A 22,223-nucleotide genomic window follows, 5' to 3' on the forward strand; every position below is an offset into this window, starting at 1 on the left:
GATTTTTTAAAGGCTTAAAACAATACTCAAAGGGTATCAAATTCCTTTCCTTTACCCTGATCACCTGTGCAGCAAACCAGAAGAATCTGAGTGGCTTTCCCACCCATCCTTTTCCCATGCATGCCTCGTCCTTGACCTCTCCCAGTCCTTCCCATACTCCTAGCCCTTTTCCTCCCAGTAATAATATCCCGAGACCCATCACACTCCATTCCCTCTGCATCCCTTGACTTCTTTGGCAGAAGGATTCTAGCTGCTCTGCATGGTGAGTAGAAAGCCTTTTGTTTTTTGTGGCAAAGGGGGTTTGTGCGTGGTCTACCTAGAGATTATCTTGCGGCTGGTTACAACCCCCCAGGAGTCAATTTGGGAGCAGTACCCACAAAAAAATTTCACAAAATTCCAGCAGGCCCCTGGTCCCTGCTCCTACTCTAGTCATTTCTCTAGCAATTTATTGACGATAGCAATTTTGTTTTTGTTTTTTTTAAAAAAGATATTTATTGAAAATTTTTAGAATTACAAAAAAGAACAAAGCCTGAAAAAAGAAAAAAGAAACCACATCAAACAATACAAATTCAAAAAACCAAAATACACCACAAACACTCAAAAACAAATCCATCATTCTCAAATCCTCAACTGTCATTACCTTCTTTCTTTGACCTCCTCCTCCTCCCTTTTTTTGTATCCTAGTTGTTAATTGTCGCAGCAAATCCTTTCCATATTTCATAATATTCTGTCATTATATTACCTTAATCTATTTTAATCTTATCTTACTATAAAAAACCTTAAAGCTTAAAACTTAAATCTTATTTTTGCCAACTTCTCATAACCATAATATTCTTACATCATTCTTCTGACGATAGCAATTTTGAATCAGTTTGTGTCCAATTCTGTCTTGGCTTCAATTTCCAGAAATGCCTGAGAAGTCTGGTTTCCAGTGTTTTTAGCCAATGGCCATTACAATGCAACTCCAGAGCAAAAATTTAAGCTGTCAGCCCTTAAAATTGCAAAGTTCCCCAAATCATTCCAGGATAAAATAACAGATTTATGAATAAGTGCTTTTAGAGATCTTCAGAAGTAATGCACCAGATATCAGGGCAACTATGCGGGATTCTAAATAGTATTATGTAGGAACTTATTTTACAATACAGAAGTACCTTGGAAGTCGAACAGAATCCGTTCCTCAAGTCTGTTCGACTTCCAAAACGTTCAGGAACTGAGGCACGGCTTCCGATTGGCTGCAGGAGCTTCCTACAGCCAATCAGAAGCCGCAGAAGGCCTGCTGGGTGTTTGGCTTTCGAAAGAACATTCGAAAACCAGAACAATCACTTCTGGTTTTTGATCTCTCAGGAGCCGAAACATTAGGCAACCAAGCCATTTGAATTCCAAGGTATGACTGTGTATCCAGTTTATCCAGAGCTACTCCAGTTGCTGCACCATATAAAAAGCAAGAGACAGTTTTAGCAACAATTTTTTTTATTGTCATTTCTAACAAATGATGACCTAAGGGTCACAATAAAGTGTCTTTATAGCATCCAATGAATGGGCAGGTGACATTTTAATTGCTTCCAAATTGGTGTGTGCCACAGGGTGTTTTCACAAAAATGAAGCAACAAACACAACCACTTTGTTCTTATTACAGTATAAATCTTCCTGCTTACAATAAATTTCAGATTGGAGAAGGAATCTTCTCTATTAGAATGTTTCGATTATCAATTGAGGGGAGTCAGGGAGAGAAGAGAGTTATTGTATGAGGGTTATTACATAAAAACAGTAGTGGGGACAAAATACAACACTGTTGTACTCCCTTTATGTAAATATTGAATATAAAAGACAGCCTGCAAGTGCAGTTCAAATTTTTGCATCATTCTAAGGAACAACAGCCATTTGTCATTTATCCAATGAATTGGCTATAAATTCCCCCAAAAGTCAGATGAGAGTTCAACAAATGAAACACACAAATTTTTTTAGGTGGACTGCTAATATACTTTTGTAAAACGTCGTAGTCGTCATCATTGATCAATTGTACTATTGAGAAAGCCAGCCTGCATTGGCTACAGGACTGAGGACCTCCTTCTCTTCAATCTGTTGTTCTAACTTACCTAAAAGATGTCATGCATATATATTTTTTGTGGGAACAAGACAAATTACTGGGTGACAGTTTGGTGCGTCACCCCAGCTGCCTTTCTTAAAAGATCTGAACTAAAATACTTGATGTTGAGAAATACATGTCCTTCGTATTCAAGGAACAGTCAGTATACCACCAGTCCTATCAGTTTGCAACAGGTCTCAGAGCAGGCATGCAAATCTCTGCCCCATAGCCAAATCAAACCTGCGAAGCCCCAGTGCTGTGAGGCCCTGGGAAGCCTCTGCACCAAACCCCTTGCCAGCCCTGAGCTTGGCATTTGGGCAGAGCAAATGACTCTCCTATGCGGATAGAATTACTCATTCCGTTCTGCACTTTTTGAACATCCCCTCTGTATTCTGGGGGAAAATTAAAACAAGACTTGTAAAACAATCCATTAGTAGTTAATTCAATTTTTTAAATGATAGAAAACTGTAAAATTGCGTATCTTTAGAACTCACATTGTGTCATCTTTTGTATTCCCAAACCTTGTAAGACTCTTGCTGTGTAATAAGCTTGTTTGGTAACCTGTATCATTATTGCTTGCCTGACTCTCACAGTATGTTAAAAGTATGAAAAGATGCAATAGAATTTATTCAGGCTCATGATTTTTCTTTAAAATTCTTCCACTTTGTTTTTAGCTAGGCAGTCTTTGTCAGTGCCAAAACCTTTTGTCCAAATGCACTTATAGTACATTCTTCAATGCAGGAAAATATAAGATACAGTGCAGATAAGGAATTTGAAGGAAACCCAGCTGAATAAATAACAAAGGGAGTGATGCTAATATCTTAAACTTATGACATAAATGAATATGAGATTGAATATTTTGGAGGCTTAGTAACATTTCAAGAAGTTCATGATTTAGCTAGGCCAAATACTTTGGGGGGGGGCGTTGTCAAAGGAAGGGACATCAAACTGCAATCTTAAAGTATTATGTTTAGAGCAATCTGTACAGTAAATTAGGTTCCTTCCACCAGAACTCCCTGGCCTTTGCATCATGAAAAGTGTCTTACTTTTATAGCACGGCTTCTTCTCTTCTCCACTGCGACAGCTCAGAAATGTCATTTTGGATAAGGCTCTTCATAGAAAGGGCTCTTTAATAATCTTTGAAAATAATGCTTGCTATTTTAAAGTGCACCGCTTTTCATGAACACAGTCTCTCAAGTCTTTTTTCTTTAAACACATTTTGTCAGAACTCACACTGAAATTCAGGCAGGTACACTTCCATCATGGGAGATCTTACAGCAGAAGCATGATGGGCACTGCAAAGATTACTGAAGCAGTGGTGCTAGGAAAGGAAAAGCCTTTTAGCTGTTGGCAGTCAGACGACCTGCTTTTCTGCCCCACGAAAGCCCCTCTCTAAAACTAAACATTTGCTCTGTTTTTAAGAGCAGGTAAAATTTGTTCGCTACAATGTTCTTTCCCTATTTTCTCAACTAGAAAAAAGATATACCTCAAAATTCAGTAGGCTGAAACTCTTAACAAGTGATATGTTTAGAATTATTGTTCGAGTAAAAATTAAGGCACTTAGCATGCAATCCTAAGGGCCCCTAGGACAAATCAGATCAACTCCTCCTATGCTGGAGACAAGAGATCTGATGTCAGAAGCAACCTCCCAACTTCTGGCTCCTCCAATGCCCTGGGCCAAGCCATCGTCGGAGATCCAACATCAGCAGGGCCAACCAAAATGGAGAGCATTTGAAGGTCCACTGCCCCCCTGACACACACCCAAACTGGAGATATCCAGCCACGCTCTTGAGTAATATAACCACTTTTATATTCCCCTCCCTCCCCATCTTTGGACTGCACTACAATTAAGATTTCATAAATTTACAAAGCAATACGATGTTAAATACTAAATCATACACATGTCATGGTCTTCATAGTAAACAGTAAAGTACATTTAAGTTTGATACAAATAAGTTCACAGTCACTGGTTTTGTTTATTACATTAACTAATGATGTTGGTCTAAACACCTTTGTTAGAGAACTTTGATTTGCAAAAGTTCTTTGGAAATAAATCAGAAGTTTATAGAAAATGTTGAAACAGTCAAAATGGAAAACAGAGTTGTATGTGGCCACATGGACCAATGTATTTTTCAAGTTATTTTAAAGGATCCTAATCCCCTTTAGGAAGTGTGATCAGCTGATCAAAACAACCAACATCACACAGTTCATTTTATGAATTCTTGTTAAATGTTCTACTTGAAATTCCCAGGTGGAAATAGCAGAAAACATACATACAAGCAGCATCCCAAGGCCTTCAAAATGCAGCAACAAAATTCTCTTTGCAATTCTCTGTATAAGAAATTAGCCTATCGACTGAGTCTTCACTCTTCAGACAAGCAATTCAAAACACTGAAATGAGTCTACATTTAATCTATGGTTATATCAATTTTTCCTTGTTACAAAACTCAAATGTGCAATATTCCCAGAAAAAAATGTACTCCTGGAAAAATGCCCAGAGAACTTGTAGTGTTAGGCTTAAGAATGTTTGTAGATTCTTAATATAAACCATGTCTCCTTTTCGTTGTTTTAAGGCAAGTGGTTAGCTCTATGTTGCAACTGAGTCTTGATTAAGTCAAAGGAACAAACCGAAAAGAAATTATTTAATTTTTCAAAAATAAAATAAAAACAATTAAGGGAGCAATCCTATGCTCCCTGAAAGGTGGCAAAGGGGTCGTAAGATGCTGTGGACCTCTGCTACCAGAGACAGTCTGCTGTAAGTTTTGCAAGTGTGGTGGTGAAAATCTATGTTGTTGTCACTGCTCTGATTATGACTGAGCAAGGAACAGCAGTTGCTGGATGTGTGACCAGGGAGTTTGTGGGTCTGCAGGATAATATGGCTACTTGTTCCCCTGGCACTTCTCCAAAAAGGTCCTTAAGTGCTGGTGCAGTTAATTCTGTCCCACTGGCTGCAATGGGAGGGAACAAAATGAAAAACAAAGGGAGGGGTGAACCACACCACTTCCTGCTCTGGTTGCCACAGATCTCTCTCCCTCGATAGCTAGGATTGCTCCCTTAAAGTGCTCTATGCTTTGCAACCTCTTTTTTCCTGTTATAATATTCAGCAACATCTCACAGCTGGAACTTAAGCAGATTGCTTGAGGTAACATTAGAACTACATTAGGACTTGCAGGCTTACAAGTGGTGGTGGTGAGCCGCCTTCCTGATATGCTTGTTTTGTGTTTGCAGGAAGTAGGGATGGAGGAGAAACCTCTAGAACTGGTACCTAAGTGGACCAGAACTGGTTCCTAAGTGGATTCGATCAGGGAGGCCCATGACCCAGATTTTTTTTTCATTTTGGAATGTGCAGCCCCCCAGGTCTCATAGTAATAGGGTGGTCTGCGGACTCCAGTGCTGCCTCTAGCAGTTTTTCCTTTTAGAAGTTTGCTTCTCCAAAATAAGAGCTCCAGAAGCCTTCCAGATGCTCACAGCTTAGAACAGCTCCTGTGATGGGTTTTTGACATTGTGTGCACCCAACAGAGCAAGTCTCCTTCTAAGAGATGGAACCTGTTGACGCTCCAGCACCATGAGGGGACTGTACTGGGCAGGAGGAGGGGGCTGCCGCATGGGACAGCCAAACTTTCCCCCCTTCCTCTCAGAGCAACAGAAAGCCACCAAGTCCTGCTGCTCTCTAGTCTACTCAAAACACACTACAGTATGAAGCCCCCACACTAGGTGCTCTACGCTGCGAGTGGCTGGAAGACTTCTGGAGTTTCGCAAAAGGGCTTTTTGGGGGAACAGATTTGAGGCTGGAGCCCTCAGACAGCTTTTTAAGTACTTTTATTTTTCGAACAGATTTTTTAAAGGATGGGGTGGACTTAGCTGCATCCCCGAGTAGTCTGTAATGGGTCTGTCCATCCCTTGCAAGGAAGTTTTTCTTTTTACGTAGCTGGGAAGCATTTAGACATATCATTTATGGATAAAGATGGCATGCTTTAGCTCCTAGAGGTCGCTTTTGGTTGTTTCGCGCAGTAATGGTTGCTTCATCAGTTCTTACATGGCCCTGGAATAGCGGAGGATGGGTTTTTGGGGGGGACGGGGGAAGTAGGCTCCAAAAACTGACAATTCTTTACAGAAGACAAGGACATTTCACCTCATTTACAAATCTTGCAATCAATCCTGTATTTCTTTCAGGTCAGCTAGAGATTTGCAACCCTGGTAATGTGTTTATTAAGTGCAAAAGAAAAAAAGCTGCACCAGCTCAACCTTTGCTGATTTTGAGCTGCTGAGCAGGGTAAACAATGCTGGTGCAGATCTTCATGGAGGGAAATATGCTAGATATGAAGAATGTTTGCCCTGGAGTCTTCAGGCTCTGTATAATGTAAACTGCTCATTTCTGCATGATGACTCGCAAGCATATCTGTATTTTCAAGATTTGGTTCAATAAGCACGGGTTTTTCAAATATGTTCTTTTTGCTTGTTTCTGGACAGTTCTGAACATATATAACACGGTTGTAAGCCTTAAGTCTTTTCCAAAGCTGTATGTAGACTTTGCACTGAACATACATGAACAAAATTCCTCCAGTGAAACCAATAGCTACCACTACTAGTTTAGTCCAAAATGGCCACTCTAGAATACCTAAAGGAAAGAAAAAAAGATGAAGTTTAAAGTGCTGGCATAGTAAGTCTCTGTTAACAAAAGATATAACCCACCAAAATGTTTAAATTCAAGATTCTCTAGACTATGGGAACAGATGTATTGTAAGATCTAAAAACATTGTGCAAACACGTAAGAGAAATTGCATTAAAACTGATGAAGCAAAATTGTACATTTGGCATAAATTCACTCAGCTTCTGCTATTTCTAAAGAGCAACAAAACATATATCCCACCCTTCTCCCAAAGGGGCCCAGGGCAGCCCTAGTAAGCCAGTTAAAATGTATAAGACGGAATCAAATACCTGCTGGAAGTGTCAAGAGAAGGAAGGCACTTTTTTCAAATGTGGTGGTCATGTAACATAGCAAAAGTCTTCTGGGAAATGATTTATAAAGAGTTGGAAAGAAATGTTGAAAACAACTTTTGTTAAAAAACCAGAAGCTTTCCTTTTAGGTGTCATTGGTAGAGAGGCACCCAAAGAATAGAAAAAATATATATATTTATGTATGCTACTACAGTTGCCCGAATGGTATATACCCAAAGATGGAAAGAAGCAGTTCCAATGAAAGACAATTGGCAACTAAAACTGATGGGATACGCAGAGATGGCAAAATTTACCGGAAGAATTATAGATCAGGATGAGAGACATTTTTTTTAACAGAATGGGGAAAGTATGCTGAATATATGAAGACAAACTTTAAACAATTAAAAATGTTAGCAGGATTGACATAAACAAGTGCAGCAAGAAATGTTTAAAAGGGAACATAAAGAATAAATTTGTAAATAGGTTTGAATTGGTTATGCAGTAAGAAAATGATATAAAATAAGAAACTGCAGAGAGGGGGGAGGGAAGTTGAAGAAAATGTAGGATGAATTTGTTTAGATTTATTTTTTGTTGTTAATACATTGTAAAATGCAAAAATGCAAAATAAAGTACACAAGTGCACAAATACAAAAAATAGAAAAGATAATAATTAAAAAGTAATTAAATACTAATAGAATTTTAAAAATAAATAAAAAGACCCATGAAAAATACAGGTAACAAGAAGTAGTCTCTTCTTAATGAAGACAGATTGTGCCAAGATCCACTTCCTCTTTGCTCATGCAATGAGACCACATTTGTTGCACTATCTGCTGCTGAGTAAAGTTGAAGGAATCAGATATGGTAGTTTAGCATTTAACATTTATTTCAAACTTTATGTTAATCATGATTACTTGAATCAAGCTAATCTCATAAGTTATAGTTTGTAATCAGTTTGTTGCAACTGACCATAGTTAAGATTAGCTGCAGTTCAGATTCAAGGCATTACACCGTCACCATGACTAACAATCATTGATAGCCTTTTCCTCCATGCATTTGTCTAATCCTTTTATAAAGCCATCCAAGCTGGTGGTCAGAGGGCCAGCTGAACTGAGCCTCTTGGTAACAACTCATTATTGCAAACCAGAAGCAACTCATCCTTTTGCCAGACTCGACTCCAAGGATAGCCGTAAAAAAGAACTACAAGTTGGGCCAGCCTGCTTGTGAAGAGTGCATTTAGCGGACATCAAGGAAGATTTAGCTGCTGACGTGACCATGGCCTGTTGCATCTTCCACATCATCTGTGAGATGAAGGAGGACATTCTTCTGCAGAATCATCTCAACCTCTCTGGGCAGGGAGCAAAAGAAGATGAAGAAGTTGTGCTTGCAGGCTGGGAACTAGTGACTGGTACAGTCACTGTACAGAGATTTCCCTCATATGCTAGGTATCTGGGTTTCCAGCAGAGAAGTTTCACAAATCCATTTACCACAGGCCAGGCACCTTTTGGGGCTTCTAGACCATTTTCTTAAAACTTTATGGAGACGCAGACAGGTATCTTGTAGCAAGATATTATTTTGTTCCAGAGAACTGGGAGGAAAGTATTCTGGGAAATGGCAGCAGGCCTCTGTGGAGTGGAGTGCGCTAGAACTGAGGGAAGTTTTGGAAGTGTGTTTGGCAGCAGTGGTTGCATCTTCTGTTGTGTTTCTGCTGCCAGCCAATGGTAACTGAACTGGTGAAGTGGTAAGGTTGCACCAGACTTGGACTGCTACAAAGGCTTGTGGGGTATCAGGTGAGTACAAACAAAAGAGGCAGTGGCAGCAGGAATTTTCATTACCATAAATATCCTGCTATTGGGAGAGTAAGGAAGGTGTTCCTAATGCTTTGCATATGCCTCTCATGCCAACAAGAGGCAGGGTCATCTTCCACTTTTGACTCCTCTGATTGGAGATGCTACCATCCAGCTAGACCAGACTAATCCTCTAAAATCTCTTAAGATTAACTTGGATAGACCCCCCTTTACAGGGAGATTTGGACTCTTCAAGTCTGGAAAGGGGCCGTCAGATGTTTGGAGCTGTGGGGGCTCTCAATTTTGAAGGGAATCTGGAGCATGCTTGTAAATACTACATCGAGCCTATCCTGGACTATGGAAAAGGGATCGTCTTGCTGAAAAGGGTCAAAAACACTACCAAGCTGGAGTTCCCACGAATAAAAGGGAAATATAAAGAAGAGTTACGGAAGGGACATGGAAGAGACTTGAGGGCCTCGGATATAAGATTGCCAGGTTAATGTGCTAGATTAATAGGATAAAAAGGACTGACAAAACCCGGGACCAGGAGGAAGGGACGTTGGATGAAGACTGGATTGCTTTTTTCTTTTCTTTTTATCATTAGGAGTGTCTTATAAAATTGATGAATGTTAGGAAAATGTTGAAATGAAACTATTTGGCTCTTATAAAAATGTCTAAAGAACTAGGTAAGAATGTTATGGTTTAGGAGAAGTTGGTAAAAATTAAGATTTAAGTTTTAAACTTTAAGGTTTTCTATAAGATAAGATGAAAATAGATCAAGGTAATGTGATGACAGAATACTATGAATTATGGAAAGGATTTGCTGTGATTATTATAAAACAGGATACAGGAAAAGGGAGGAGGAGGTGGTCAAGGAAAGAAGGTATTGAAAGTGGAGAATTGGAGAATGATGGTTTTATTTTTTTATTTTTTATTTTTCTTCTTCTTTTTTCTTTTGTGTAATTTTTTTAAAAAAACTCTTTTTTCAATAAATATCATTTAAAAAAAATAAAATAAAATAAAATCTCTTAAGATTAACAAGACTTCTCAAGGCCCTAAGCTTTGTTTTTCAAAGTTTACCACTATACAAAGGCCTTCCAGGTGTTCCCATCGATTTTTTTCCTCAAAGCAAAGAGGGCTTCAAAAACTGTGCGATTATCCAAGTTACTGCAGTCAGATATTTTCAGCCTCTACGCAGTCAAGGCATATTTAGAGTTGAAGAAAGAGGACTGGTCCTTGAGAAAGCAAATCCACCCTTTCCAGTAGATTCCAATGTGTCTTGACTGTTATTTCTCTTGCAGCTTGTGTGAATTAAAGTTCAAAGGCTTTATTCATGCAGGATGAGTGGAAATGCGAGAAAGCTGCAAGCATCTTCGCTGGAGAGAAGAACAAACTGGCTCAGCTGTTAGGGGTGGAGTAAACTTAAACAAAACAAAGACGACATGCAAGTGCTGACTAGATTGCTGTAGAATACAGTGGCCTCTGCTGGTTTAAAGTAACACATGCACTGACTATGAATTTAAGAGAAGGAAATGGATTTGCTTTCCTCCAACAATTTCTACCAGATCTAGGAACCACAGGCTCCTTGACTACGAATGCATAATCAGAATGATCTCTGCTGCTCGTTTGAGTTACTTCAACACCCTGAAAAAGCATACACAAGTCCCATTGGCCATTGTTCTTCCAGGATGTTTACGTCCTCTTCTTTGGGATGCTGGTACCTTGACATGAATCTCCGTATCTGTCAGTTTGCTTTCATTGAAAACAGATGCCTCACTGGTTTTCTGAAGCACTGCATAATCTGTGGGTGAAGGACTAGTCCAGACGCTCAGCCAATCTACCATGAGATGTACCTGCTGTCACAGGGCCAAATGCCTTTCTGTCCAGTTGAAGGTTTTGCTGGCTTTTTGGTGGAGGGAATACGACTGGACATCATCGACAAATACCTTCACTGAAGTATGGTATACATGTACGTGTGCACATGACGACCCTTGTTATGGCTTAGACATGATCTCAGCACCAGCTTGATTGCTCAGTCAGTTTATACTTTTGCTCACTTCCTGACTGTTCCATATACCCTTTGCCGCTTGGCCTAACATACGGGCCTCCACACCTGGAGTAATTACAATCTGTCAGTGTCTTGCAAGGCTGAACCCTTCAGAGAGCCTCTGATCCAGTCATCACATCACTGATTCCTTTAGTGTGCTGGACACTAGTACTGAAATGCTGAAATGTTGGCTGTGTTTATGATCTCCAGTCAGTAAGGCAATAGGATGCTCTGCAAGGACCACATGTAAACAAAATGTCAACACCAGACTGATCGAAGCTATAATTTCCCCATCCTCTCTTCTGACAAAAGCATGAAGTAAGATGAAATGTCCAGTTGAATTCTTGGGTGCTCCAGGTTCTGAACTGGCACCAAATCTGAGATTCTATGGATGACATCAATTAATCTTAAAATATCCACCCTGATGTGTTGCTTCTTTAGGAATTTGTATGAAACACTTCAGATTCAGAATTGGGGGGGGGGGGGGACTGAACAAACTCCTAAGTGCCCCCGGTCCTGTGGAACTGTGTCTTAGTGGCTTTTATAGCCAACATTGTGCTCTCCAGCTGTTGCTGGACTCAAACTCCCATCAGTTCCGTCCAGCATGGCCGGTGGTCAGGGAAGATGGAGTCCAGCAACATCTGGAGGGCACTACACTGACGATGCCTGCAGTAGAGGAGAAACTGCTTGTAGCATCAGACATTTTTCTTTGAGCCTGAACTTTGTCAAATAACCACAAAGCCCTGATGAGTCATCCAGCTGTGGTGAGCTGCTTATGCTATGTTGCAACGGACGGGAGATGGTGAAGTTCAGGAAACCATTTCTCTTTGTCCTTCCCGTGATAGGTAATTATTAACATCTTGCTTCTCTCTTATTCCTCCCTTCCTAATCTCATCATCTCTTGTCCTTTCAACCCTTGTGCTATCCAAAGCAGAGTCATGTGCCAAGCATTCCCCCCAATCCTGCCATGGTGCATTCTGGCTTCCACAGTAACTCATAAAAGACAAAATCTGCCTCCATCTATTGCCATCTCTGTTACAGGAACTGTTTAAACTAATGGTCTGGGCAATAAGAGTTTGGGTAGCCTGTCTATTTGTACAATCAAACATCTTTTTTATCTATTAGGTATTCAAGCCCTAAAGCCATTATACTTACTGTCTGCCATTAGTGTAGATTCTATATTCTATATTCATTTATATTGACTTTTGTTGATTCTTTTCTAATTCTGGCCAGTAAGCAGAACAATACTGGCATTTTAAAATGTGTAGTAACATAATACAATACTGTAACTACAAAATCACCTCCCAATTAAAGATACCCCAAGTTGTACTTTGGTGAACACACATTTAAGATACAGGTTCACATCTAGGTGTGAACCACCACAAGCAGATCCATTAACAGTGTGCACTTACACTGAATAGTGGCTCCACAGCTCCATTCCAAGAGGTGTGTGGGTTGGCAGGATGGGAGTGGGGCAAAGCAGCTGCTCACAGAGCCAAATAGCAGGAATGCCATGGCCCTTTCCCTCCTTTGGTGGCCCGGACCAGCCACAAAGCTCAAAGGCCAGTAACGGGGCAAGAGGGGGAGTCAGCAGGCCCTTTCAGAAGTGACAGGCAGAGGTGAGGAAGAGGACAGAGGAAAGAGAAAAAAGAAAACCAGCAACAGAAAGTCTTGTAAGCACTATGTAGTGGGTTTTTAGGAGCCCAACAAAGACCTTCCTGGGAGTATAGAAGTACATCCCTCCAGAGAGGTCTGGGGTGAAAGCTGCCTTTGGCTCCTCTGGGAGTAAGGGGCAAGCCTGGAGATTTCAAAATACCTTTCTTACTTTTCCAGAGAAGAAATCAGTGCTCAGCAAAATAAGCCAGCAACAAACTAGAAGCTCAACAAACTACCGTTAAGGTCAGGTATTACATCTGAAATAGGAATTCTTACACATTTTCATAATACTCTGCATTCAAACTCCAGTTCAATCCCCACTCGCATTTCCAGCTCTCCTATGGGAAAATGTACAGAAGGCAGGCATCTCTAATATTGGAGCCAGTGTGGTGTAGTAGTTAAGAGCGGTAGATTCGTAATCTGGTGAACCAGGTTTGATTCCCCGCTCCTCCACATGCAGCTGCTGGGTGACCTTGGGCTAGTCACACTTCTCTGAAGTCTCTCAGCCCCACTCACCTCACAGAGTGTTTGTTGTGGGGGAGGAAGGGAAAGGAGAATGTTAGCCGCTTTGAGACTTCTTCGGGTAGTGATAAAGCGGGATATCAAATCCAAACTCTTCTTCATATGACATTTTTACCAGACTATGTCTAAGCAGCTGAGAGGACCTGTGTACTATCTTTACTCCTAACAACTTTGCACCAGGCTTAGATGGCTTAGAGGTGTGTGGATTGGGAGATGGCATTCCTCTGCCCAGCTCCAAGGGTCTGCGGTCAGCTGGCATCTGTAAAATGATGGCAGCGTCCCACCTGGCATGGGGCTCCTCCTTCCACCCACCAAACATGCAGGCAGGTGAAAGCTCCATGAAGCAGAAAGCTTTCCAAGGGTCTGTTGGCCCTGCTACTGCCTTGTCTGATTGCTCCATTAGAGGCACAGGCACCTGCCTGCCTTGACCACTTTCCTCCCTGGTCTCCATGTGTGGCCAGGCTGCGGTTAGAGCAGTGACTCCACTCCTCCACAAAGCCCTGTTGGCCGAGGGGGTGCTGTGTCCATGAGAATGGCCTTCACACTGAGTGGGAATTCCAAACTGGGATTCATCACCTCACCATGCTGGCTCCCACTACTTGAGACTTTCTATTTTTCATCTGAAGTCCTATACTTTTTGCAGCATTTGTAGAATACGTACAGCCCTGAAAAATAACCAATGTGAATGCTTGCAAGTGCAAAGTAAGGGGATTCAAAAGGTGAACTGATGCTGGCCTAGAAAAAGCCTTTGCAGAAGAAATGATTTTGAGGCTTATCCCCATTTTAGGTATAGGAACCAGCAGATAAACAAAAAGGAGGCCGAGTGGCCGACAAAAATCTGTGGGAGTCAAGGAAGGAAGGGAGTACATGGAGGCGTACAATAAGAATGTGATTTTGGATTTTATATGTAAGAAAGACAAAGAAAATGGACAAAGAAGTAGCACAATGAAGAAGAACAGGCAAGCATCCGTGTTCCTCACAGAAATACAGACAGAGCTGACATAATGGAAGATTAAGCAAGTAAAATATGGCAATATGTGCTAAGAGAAAGGCTCCAGTTCCCCAATTTCTGTCTCATTATCACAGCTTGCACACTGCCATGATCAGAAATGGAGAAGAGCACTGCTTATCTTCCTTCTCCAAAGCTGTCATGGCTTCCTTGCCCCACACAGGGAACGACTAATTAACACGCATCCAAAAGACGTGATTGCACAGAGGCATCGTGCCAAACCCAGAAGTAACCTGGCAACATCACTCAACACGTCACTAAAAGGGCATAACAGGGCACACTAATACATGCTCCACCGATGCGCACGGGGGCCGGGAACAGAACTCCCACACGAAATGGTGGTTGGCTGTACCTACTGACCACAGGTCTTAGTCCATAATGGTTTTGTTTTTTTGCAAAAAGCATAAGCATAAGCTTTTTATTTCTCCTGCAATACTTTTTACCTCCAGATATGTTCTGTATGATGGCACATAAAACAGAGGTATAATCAGATTAGTAAAGAGCGTAAAAACAAAAAGGTTCCGTTGCCTTTTATGTTGCTATAACATTCCCTTGGAGCAAAACAGGCAAGTATTTTTTGTCTGCCCGTTTTCTGTTGAAAAAAGCAAAGTAACATACCAGTGGACTCCCCCTGTTTAATCTCTTCAGCAGTTCGGTCGATGAGGACATAGAGAGACCACACCACACAAGTGATAGCAATTACATGGAAAGTCACAGAGCACATGATCTTCCTTCGCTCACTGGCTGTCATCTGCAGCTTCTCCCACTAGGAAGAAATCCAGAAAGCAGAACAAGTGGTGAGATCATAAAAGGAATGCCAGAACACGGCAGAAGAGGCAAGTTGTATTTTCTGGAGACAGAAACTAATTTTTATTTCACTTTAAAAGTGCTGTTCCCTGCTTAGCAGGTGATCTGAGCAGCTTATGGACACCCTCTAGCCATGGCACGTTACTTACGATCCACATCCTTGACAGGCCAACTCAGAATTATTTGATACCATAAACATATTAGTCCAGATTTTTCTCTCCATCACTTATATAAATTTAACAACCTCAGCTATGTTGAAAATATTATGAAGTTGCTCCACTAGGTCAAGTTAAATGTTCAAAAAGCTGTTCCCACCGGATACATTTTATGGCCACATTTTCTTGCACTGGAGTGACCACAGAGTTTTCCCTATATGGCCAACAGCAGCTGCCCTCTCTCTGGTGTCTTGCATTAAAGAATGCACACATATTAGTTTCTGTCTAGGAAGGGGCATGGTATAGGTAGGAAAGGCCTTCTCTCCTCTCTTCCCCATTCCTTCAGACACCTTTATTTCCTGTCACCCTCTCACCTCCCGACATCTCCTCCCCACACTTCTCCCTCCCGCCACAGTTTGAGAGAGGGAGAGAAGGAAAAGAAATAGGAGATTACAAAGGCACCTCTGCTGGGCAATGGACCTCAGCTAGTGCTTAACCATGTTACGCAGGGCTGCCTCTGAAGATGCTTTAGAAACTTCAGCTGGTGCAGAATTTGGTGGCATGAAATGGCTCAGGAGCGCAATCTCTCAAGGACCATCTCTCCCCATATGAACTGACAAAGACACTGAGGTCATCATCTAAGGCCCTTCCTTGTGTGCACCTTCTGCGAGAGATCCGGAGGGTGGCAACATGAGAATGGGCCTTTTCTAGGGTGCCTCCCCACTTGTGGGATGCTCTCCCCAGGGGGGCTCGCCTGGCGCCTTCGTTATGTATCTTTACGCGCCAGGCAAAAACTATCCTCTTCCCCCAGCCCTCTGGCTAATTAAACCATCTATGGCCTTTTCTACTACAGTGGGGGTTATTGTTTTGTTTGATATTACGTTACATATTTTTGTTTTCATACTGTAAACTGCCCTGCGATCCTTGGATGAAAGGTGGTATATAAATTTAATAAAAAATGATAAAACAATAAAACCCAACAAAAGATCTATTCCCTATGACTCTAACCTATTATACCAACCATATCAAATAGAGTATTAAGGTATTGAGAGGACATTGCCGATATCATATTTACATCAATCCCACAAGGGTTGCATCATTCTTGTTTTTAATTACCTAAATAGCCTGTGCAATGGTTCACTGTTTATAACCCATGGCTGTTTTTTTCTATATTGCCCTGAGGGGAGACCTCAAGCCAAGACAGCAACAGACACACCCCTCTCTCCCAGACAACAGGGATGCAGCCTGTGCAACAGGTCAAAGAGTCTCTCTCATGCTTATACACAAGCACATACCTCTGGCATGCCCACCAGTGCTGCTGCACGTGCAACAGCAGTTCCTTTTGCACAAGCAGTGACAGCCCCTCTCTCACTCCATCCCCACAACAGGAGCACCTTTCTCATGCACCCTTCCCTGAAACTACTCTCAGACCCCTTCAGGTTTCCCTCCTTCCTTCTGATAGCACCTCTCCCCCCTCCCCTTGCACACAATGGCACCTCTCAACAACATGCAATCGCATGCAGTGTTTGGGTGTACACTCAGCCGCAGCAGCACCTCAAACATATTTCTTTGCACAGGGAGCAGCTCATCTTTCAAAGCCGCATGGACACTCTCTGGCTGTGACCCCTCCCGACCCCGGCATAGATACCTCACAGCTCTCTGCTATTTTCATTTGAACAAAGAAAACTACTTCAGATACCTGTAATGTGTGCTGCTTAAATGCGCGTGAAGTGGCCCTTTGAGGTAATGCGAAAATCTACAATTTACACGATTCAAAGCCATTCATTGCACCTACTTTTCTTAAAGGTTTCAATTTGGTCTCCATGATAAATTCATATTTGCAGAGTTCACAGCAGCGGGTGTCTGAGCTCTTGATCCACTGCTGCAGGCAAGCCTGATGCACGAAATTAAGGCTCCCTGTGCAGTGACAGGGAGTGATTAGAGGGCTCTCATCATCTCCTTCACAATGGCATATCCTATGTCAGGAGCAAAGCAAGTTGTTAGGGGGAAGATCTGTGAACCAAACCAAGAAAACACAGGCCCAGTTCACACGTAATACTTTGTCAAGACATGGCTTAGCACAAGTGAGCGAAGAGGTGGGCTCCTGCAGGAAAGATTGCACGCATTGCATTCCTTCCCAGGTCCGCTGCTGCTGTTGCACTACGTGGGGCTAAGCCCTTGTTTTGCCTAGTTTAACATTCAACTTGGCCCAGATTGTCTTCCACTGTCTGTTACATCTATGACTGTGCAATGAGCCCCAGGCTCTCTGGGAACACTTGTTGCCAGACTGGAAAAGCTAAGAGGCAAAGAGACTGGTGGATGAGGCCTTCAGGGATGTTATAGCTGTGTCCCACTCTGAGGATGATAGCTCCCCTACTGTCAGGGAGGAGAGCATTGCTCCGAGGAAGAGGGAAGCATTCACTTAGAAAGGACCATTCCGGGGGGTGGGAGCGGCTATCCTCTATTCTGAAGATACTTCTCCAGGGGGTGGAGGAATCGTGGGAGTAAGAACTTACAGATAGGAGGGTGTGTGATAGACACAGGGTAAATTGTCTGCTGGGCGCAAAGGTAGCTGATGTTGCTCGCCACCCAGATAGCCTGGAGAGGAGTCAGTGTTTATGGTGCATGTTGGCAGCAATGACAGGGGATGCTAAAAAAAGAAGAATTTGAGAACACTGCTAAACAAAAAACAAAACGTAGCACCAACAACAACATTAAGTTCTTTAAATACATTAGCAGGAGAATGTCTAGGGAGGTGATCAGACCCTTGGATGATAAGGAATCCATAGGTGTGCTAAAGGAGCATAAGGGAACTGCACAGAAGCCGAATGAATTATTTGCATCAGTCTTCAAAATGTAAGATACAGGGCAGAATCTCTGGTGCCTGAATGAACTTTTGCAGGAGGGAAGTATGAGGAACTGAGGTGCAGTGACAAGAGATGAAGTCACAATCTTCGCTCCAGGAATTTGCACATTTGCTCAATCATGCTACACCATGTCTTGACTTAACATTACATGTGAAGCAATATGGAAGGGGTTATATACATTGAAGATCATGCATGGCTAGCCAGTACAGATCTCCAAAGGACTGCAAGGACGATTTCTGTTCAGATACAGTAATATAAATATGCTATATACACATAACACTACGTAAGCACAAGACACAGTTTTGTCTTTCTAGCTTTTCTAAAGCTCAAGAGGTGGGATAAATAAAGCCAAGAAAAGAACTGGTAACAAAGAGAGGGTGGGCAAAATAATTATAATACTTCATCTTTCTACAGGGACATTAATATCTTACTTACTGCACTACTTACCAGGACATAATACACCTTTAAATAAGTTAGGTATGTGTTTATGGGGTATGTTTTCATGTATGTTCTTTCCCTTGCACAAAGCCTCCAATGCTTTCCACTCAAACTTTTAAAGTATAAACACCATCTTTTCTTTATAAACTGCTATTATATTCCTACAACATTGTACCTTTAGTCTTCTCAAAGTATATTAGTCTTTAATATCCTCAATGTAATATGGATCAATTGTAAATGAGCGAGGAATGAATGCTGCTTGGCTTAGAAAAATTCGCTCTACTACTAGGAAAGAAGCAACAGGCAATGTTAGTTCATCATGTTTAGTATTCCAACACAACAAAACTGCCTGAAGATGCCCAAGTCTGAAAGGCCTCATCTATCAACTGTAAGAAACAGCACTCAGTCAGGCTCCTGTATGTGTGACCTCAGTCCAAAATAACACACCAAGATTAGTGGTGCACCTACATTTTGGGGGCCCTGAAGCTTGAACTGATATGGGGGGTCCCTTTGCAATCAGCAACAAAGTCTGGGTAACCACTGCTAACTTCTTCGGTGGCTTTGTTCCATGACAGATCACCAGTTTTGTTTTAGTTACATCTCACATTTTGATTACAATTGCTGTACTCACATGTCAAAGTCACTGGTGTGAACAAAATTTTCCTATGCTTTATCGTTTTTGAGTATCAGCTCAGCTGGTAGAGCATGAGGCTCTTAATCTCAGTATCATGGCTTTGAGTCCCACAGGTGATGAAATATTCCTGCATTGCAGGAGGTTGGCCTAGATGATCCTTGTGGTCCCTTCCAACTATTCTATGGTGGGGGGGGGCGGGAATGAAAATTAGGGGAAATTAGGGAAATGTTATATACATGCAGGATGCACTTTTTAAAGCAAGATTTTTAATCCCAGTGCTTCTGGGATTAAGGGCATTGAAGATTAAGCTTCATTAATTTCCTAGTAGATTCGCCCCTGTATCTGATCACTGATGTTATGGGACTAATGCCTCTCTGACCATGTGCTGGCAACCTGTGATCAAGTGTGTCAAAGAAGGGGGCGTGAGCAACTGATCCCTTAGGGAAGAGTGAAAAAGCCTGGGCAGAAGACAGAACCTTTTGGGACAAAATGAGTAGCAAGAACTCCTCATCCACCTTGAGCAGCATGATGCCGCTGACACCACAGCTCCACTCCTTCCTCCTCCTTTCAGACTCCTAAACAGGCCACCTAGCAGTTAGAGCACTCGTGCTACAGAGCAAGCGTGAGTGTGTGTAACGTATGTTGTGCTATGTGTATGTGAGCACTACACTCAATAAATGCAATGTTGTCGTCCCCCAACTCCACCCACTTACAAGACTCTTACTTAAATTGTTTCAGGAAATAGATTGACAGTATGCCCAGCTACAACATGCTTATTCAGACAGAGCAAATGAAGTCCTCTAGTTTTGGGGAATCGGTTAATTGAAAGTGCTACTGAATTCTACAATGGCACAGCCAAAGTGGCTTGCTGGGTGGGACAAGGCCACATGCTAGTTTCTTGGCATGTGGGTCACTTTTGCTTACCAGGAGTGAAACAGCAGGTTTTGCCAGGGAGAAGGGCGGGACCAAAAAAAAAAAAAAAGGCGCTTATTGGACCCATGAGTAGAAATCATGGCACAGACAGACGTGTGGATGAGTCCTCAATGTAGCCATGATACCATGCCAAATGACAGGTCATAGGCCAGGAGAGATTCATGAACAGTAAAGTTACTATTTATGTTTGGTGTCATAGGAAGTATAAAAAACAGAATGACCTCTCTGCCAGTGGGGATCCAAGAAGATCTCCCTCCACAACATTTCTATTAGGTAGACTGGCTCTCTGTACAGAAGTACTGGAATAAAGAAAACAAAACGGATTGTCCTAAAATATAAATTGTTACATACTGGAGGATTCAGTGATATTTGTTGGTTGCCTTTGAAGGAATAAAGAAGGGAGGGAGGAAGGGTTGGATTTGTTGAAACTTTGTACAAAGTGACCATATCCACTTCCCCTTCTCCCCAGATCTCCAATATTTCTTTATCGCCTCCAGAGACAGATTGATGGTGACACATGCAGTCAAGAAGGAATTCGCTTTTTGTGCCAGCCTTTTTCTCTCTCCTTCAACACCTGAGGCTATTTGGAGAAAGGAAACAGAAGTGCAATTACCTGTCTCCAACTTATTTTCTTAAATAGGCTTCAGACAGCTGGTCATGCAGCCCAACCTTTCTCTAAGGAATACACCAAACGTTGTGCTGACTGTAGGACTGGAATAACTCCTCCAGTTCACCTTGTTTCAGCCAACAACGCGAGCGCTATTCCAGAAGCCCATCCTGGGGGTTGGAAAGGTGGCTGAAGCTCTGTTCTGGTTGCCATCACAAGTGGTGTTTTTAAAAAGAACTTCTGGTGCCACACTAAACATGCCTAAATGTCTCTTCCCCCATTCCAAGTTAAACTTGTTCACCCCAACCAACCTGATTAGATTACCATGCCACGTGGGAACAAGTGAATTTTGAGGGGAGATTTCAGATAAGCCTTAGTAAGTCTCTGACGATGTGGCTAGGATCCCAAGATCCATTTATGGAGCAATTTTGTATATACCTAACTCAATCCAGTTAAGTTCAATGGAACTCACTCCTAGGTAAGTGGGTGCACGACTGCAGCTACCTCGTTTCTAAGTTCTTTCAGTCTGTAAGTTCACCTTCATCTTTCACACAAGTAGCCCATTTTCTTTTGCTATTTATGGCTTCACCTGGGTATTTATGGGTTTTACCTTGGCCACTCAAATTGATTTGGTTTTTCAAAGAGTTTACTAACTCAAGAGGAAGTTATGCTAAAAGGACAGATCAGTAAGCTGGGAGAGCAGCATGGTCTTAAAATTGCATGTGCTGAAGCAAGCAAGAGGGGAAACACGAGGGACAGAGTAGACTACAACAGAGTTGGGAGGGGGTAGAAGAAAAAGACGGTGCTTTGTAAACCGACCTGCAGGCATCCCCAGATACAGACACAGGGGAAAGCGGGGGGGACATTTCTGACAAGGGGGAAGGGCAATCTAGGTCACTATCCTTTTCAACCGAACAGAGTGGTGCTCGTAGCTCTGTAATTTTCAGCCTCACAGAGGAACTGTCCTCAAAGACATCGTCATCTCCCATGTCATCTGAACAGAAACCTGTGCTCTCTACCACCACACTGGATGATTTCTTTGGTTGCAGGCAGCTTGAGTTGTTATCCAATTCATGACTGCTGGCGCTGGAGCTACGAGAAGAGAAAAGGTAGTGCAGCAACTTTTTGCTCCGGGATGTTTCACCTTCACACTTCTCCTCCAGGAGAGGAATGTGTACTGCACTAGCCCCAGAAGCGCTAGAGTAATTGGTGGAAAGAGTCTGGAAATAAGAGAGTTTGGAGCTACTGAAATTAAAGGGCCTGAGGTTGAATGTTTTCTTCTCCTTGTGATAAAATGTGTTAAGCTTTAAACACTGCTCCTGGGCTTGTGAGAGTTTGCCTTCTGAACAGGTTCGTTCTGCGTAGTGAAAGCTCTTGAATGCACTCTGAGCCTTCTGGTCCATATCACTGAGAGACTTGGAGAATTTCAGAGACTGGATAGCTTTTCCATTCTTAGACTTGAGAACATGGCCACAATCATGCCCATGGAGCTTTTTCTTGGAAGCCTGCACCATATCCTGACAGATTACTGTCACAGTGGCCCCTTGAGTCAGAGAATTCTGGGAGACAGGATTTTTCAAGACAACAGCAGATTGCACTGGACTGTGATGACAACATTCAGAACACACTGCACTGGAACTGCATGCAGAACAGTGGAATAAAAGCACAGAAAGTAAAAACAATTATAAAAAGAATGCATACAATTACGTGAAGAAATGACAATTTCAGCTAGTGTGGGAA

The 22,223-nt window shown here is 42.1% G+C and overlaps 1 protein-coding gene across 1 annotated transcript in view; it reads right to left on the minus strand.

Annotated features, from left to right (window-relative positions):
* Nucleotides 1-1,452: 1,452 nt before the first annotated feature.
* Nucleotides 1,453-22,223, minus strand: part of LOC308481969 (uncharacterized protein) — a 37,445-nt gene continuing 16,674 nt past the window's right edge. Inside the window, exons 5-8 of the mRNA XM_081014864.1 lie at nucleotides 21,303-22,121; nucleotides 16,800-16,980; nucleotides 14,661-14,808; nucleotides 1,453-6,704 (exon numbers count right to left, since the gene is read on the minus strand). Coding sequence (XP_080870990.1) covers nucleotides 6,400-6,704; nucleotides 14,661-14,808; nucleotides 16,800-16,980; nucleotides 21,303-22,121 — 1,453 coding nt within the window. The 3' untranslated portion in view covers nucleotides 1,453-6,399. The remainder of the gene's footprint in view (nucleotides 6,705-14,660; nucleotides 14,809-16,799; nucleotides 16,981-21,302; nucleotides 22,122-22,223) is intronic.

The sequence above is a fragment of the Podarcis pityusensis genome (assembly GCF_964106645.2).
Source record: "Podarcis pityusensis genome assembly, chromosome: 7".
NCBI lineage: Eukaryota > Metazoa > Chordata > Lepidosauria > Squamata > Lacertidae > Podarcis > Podarcis pityusensis.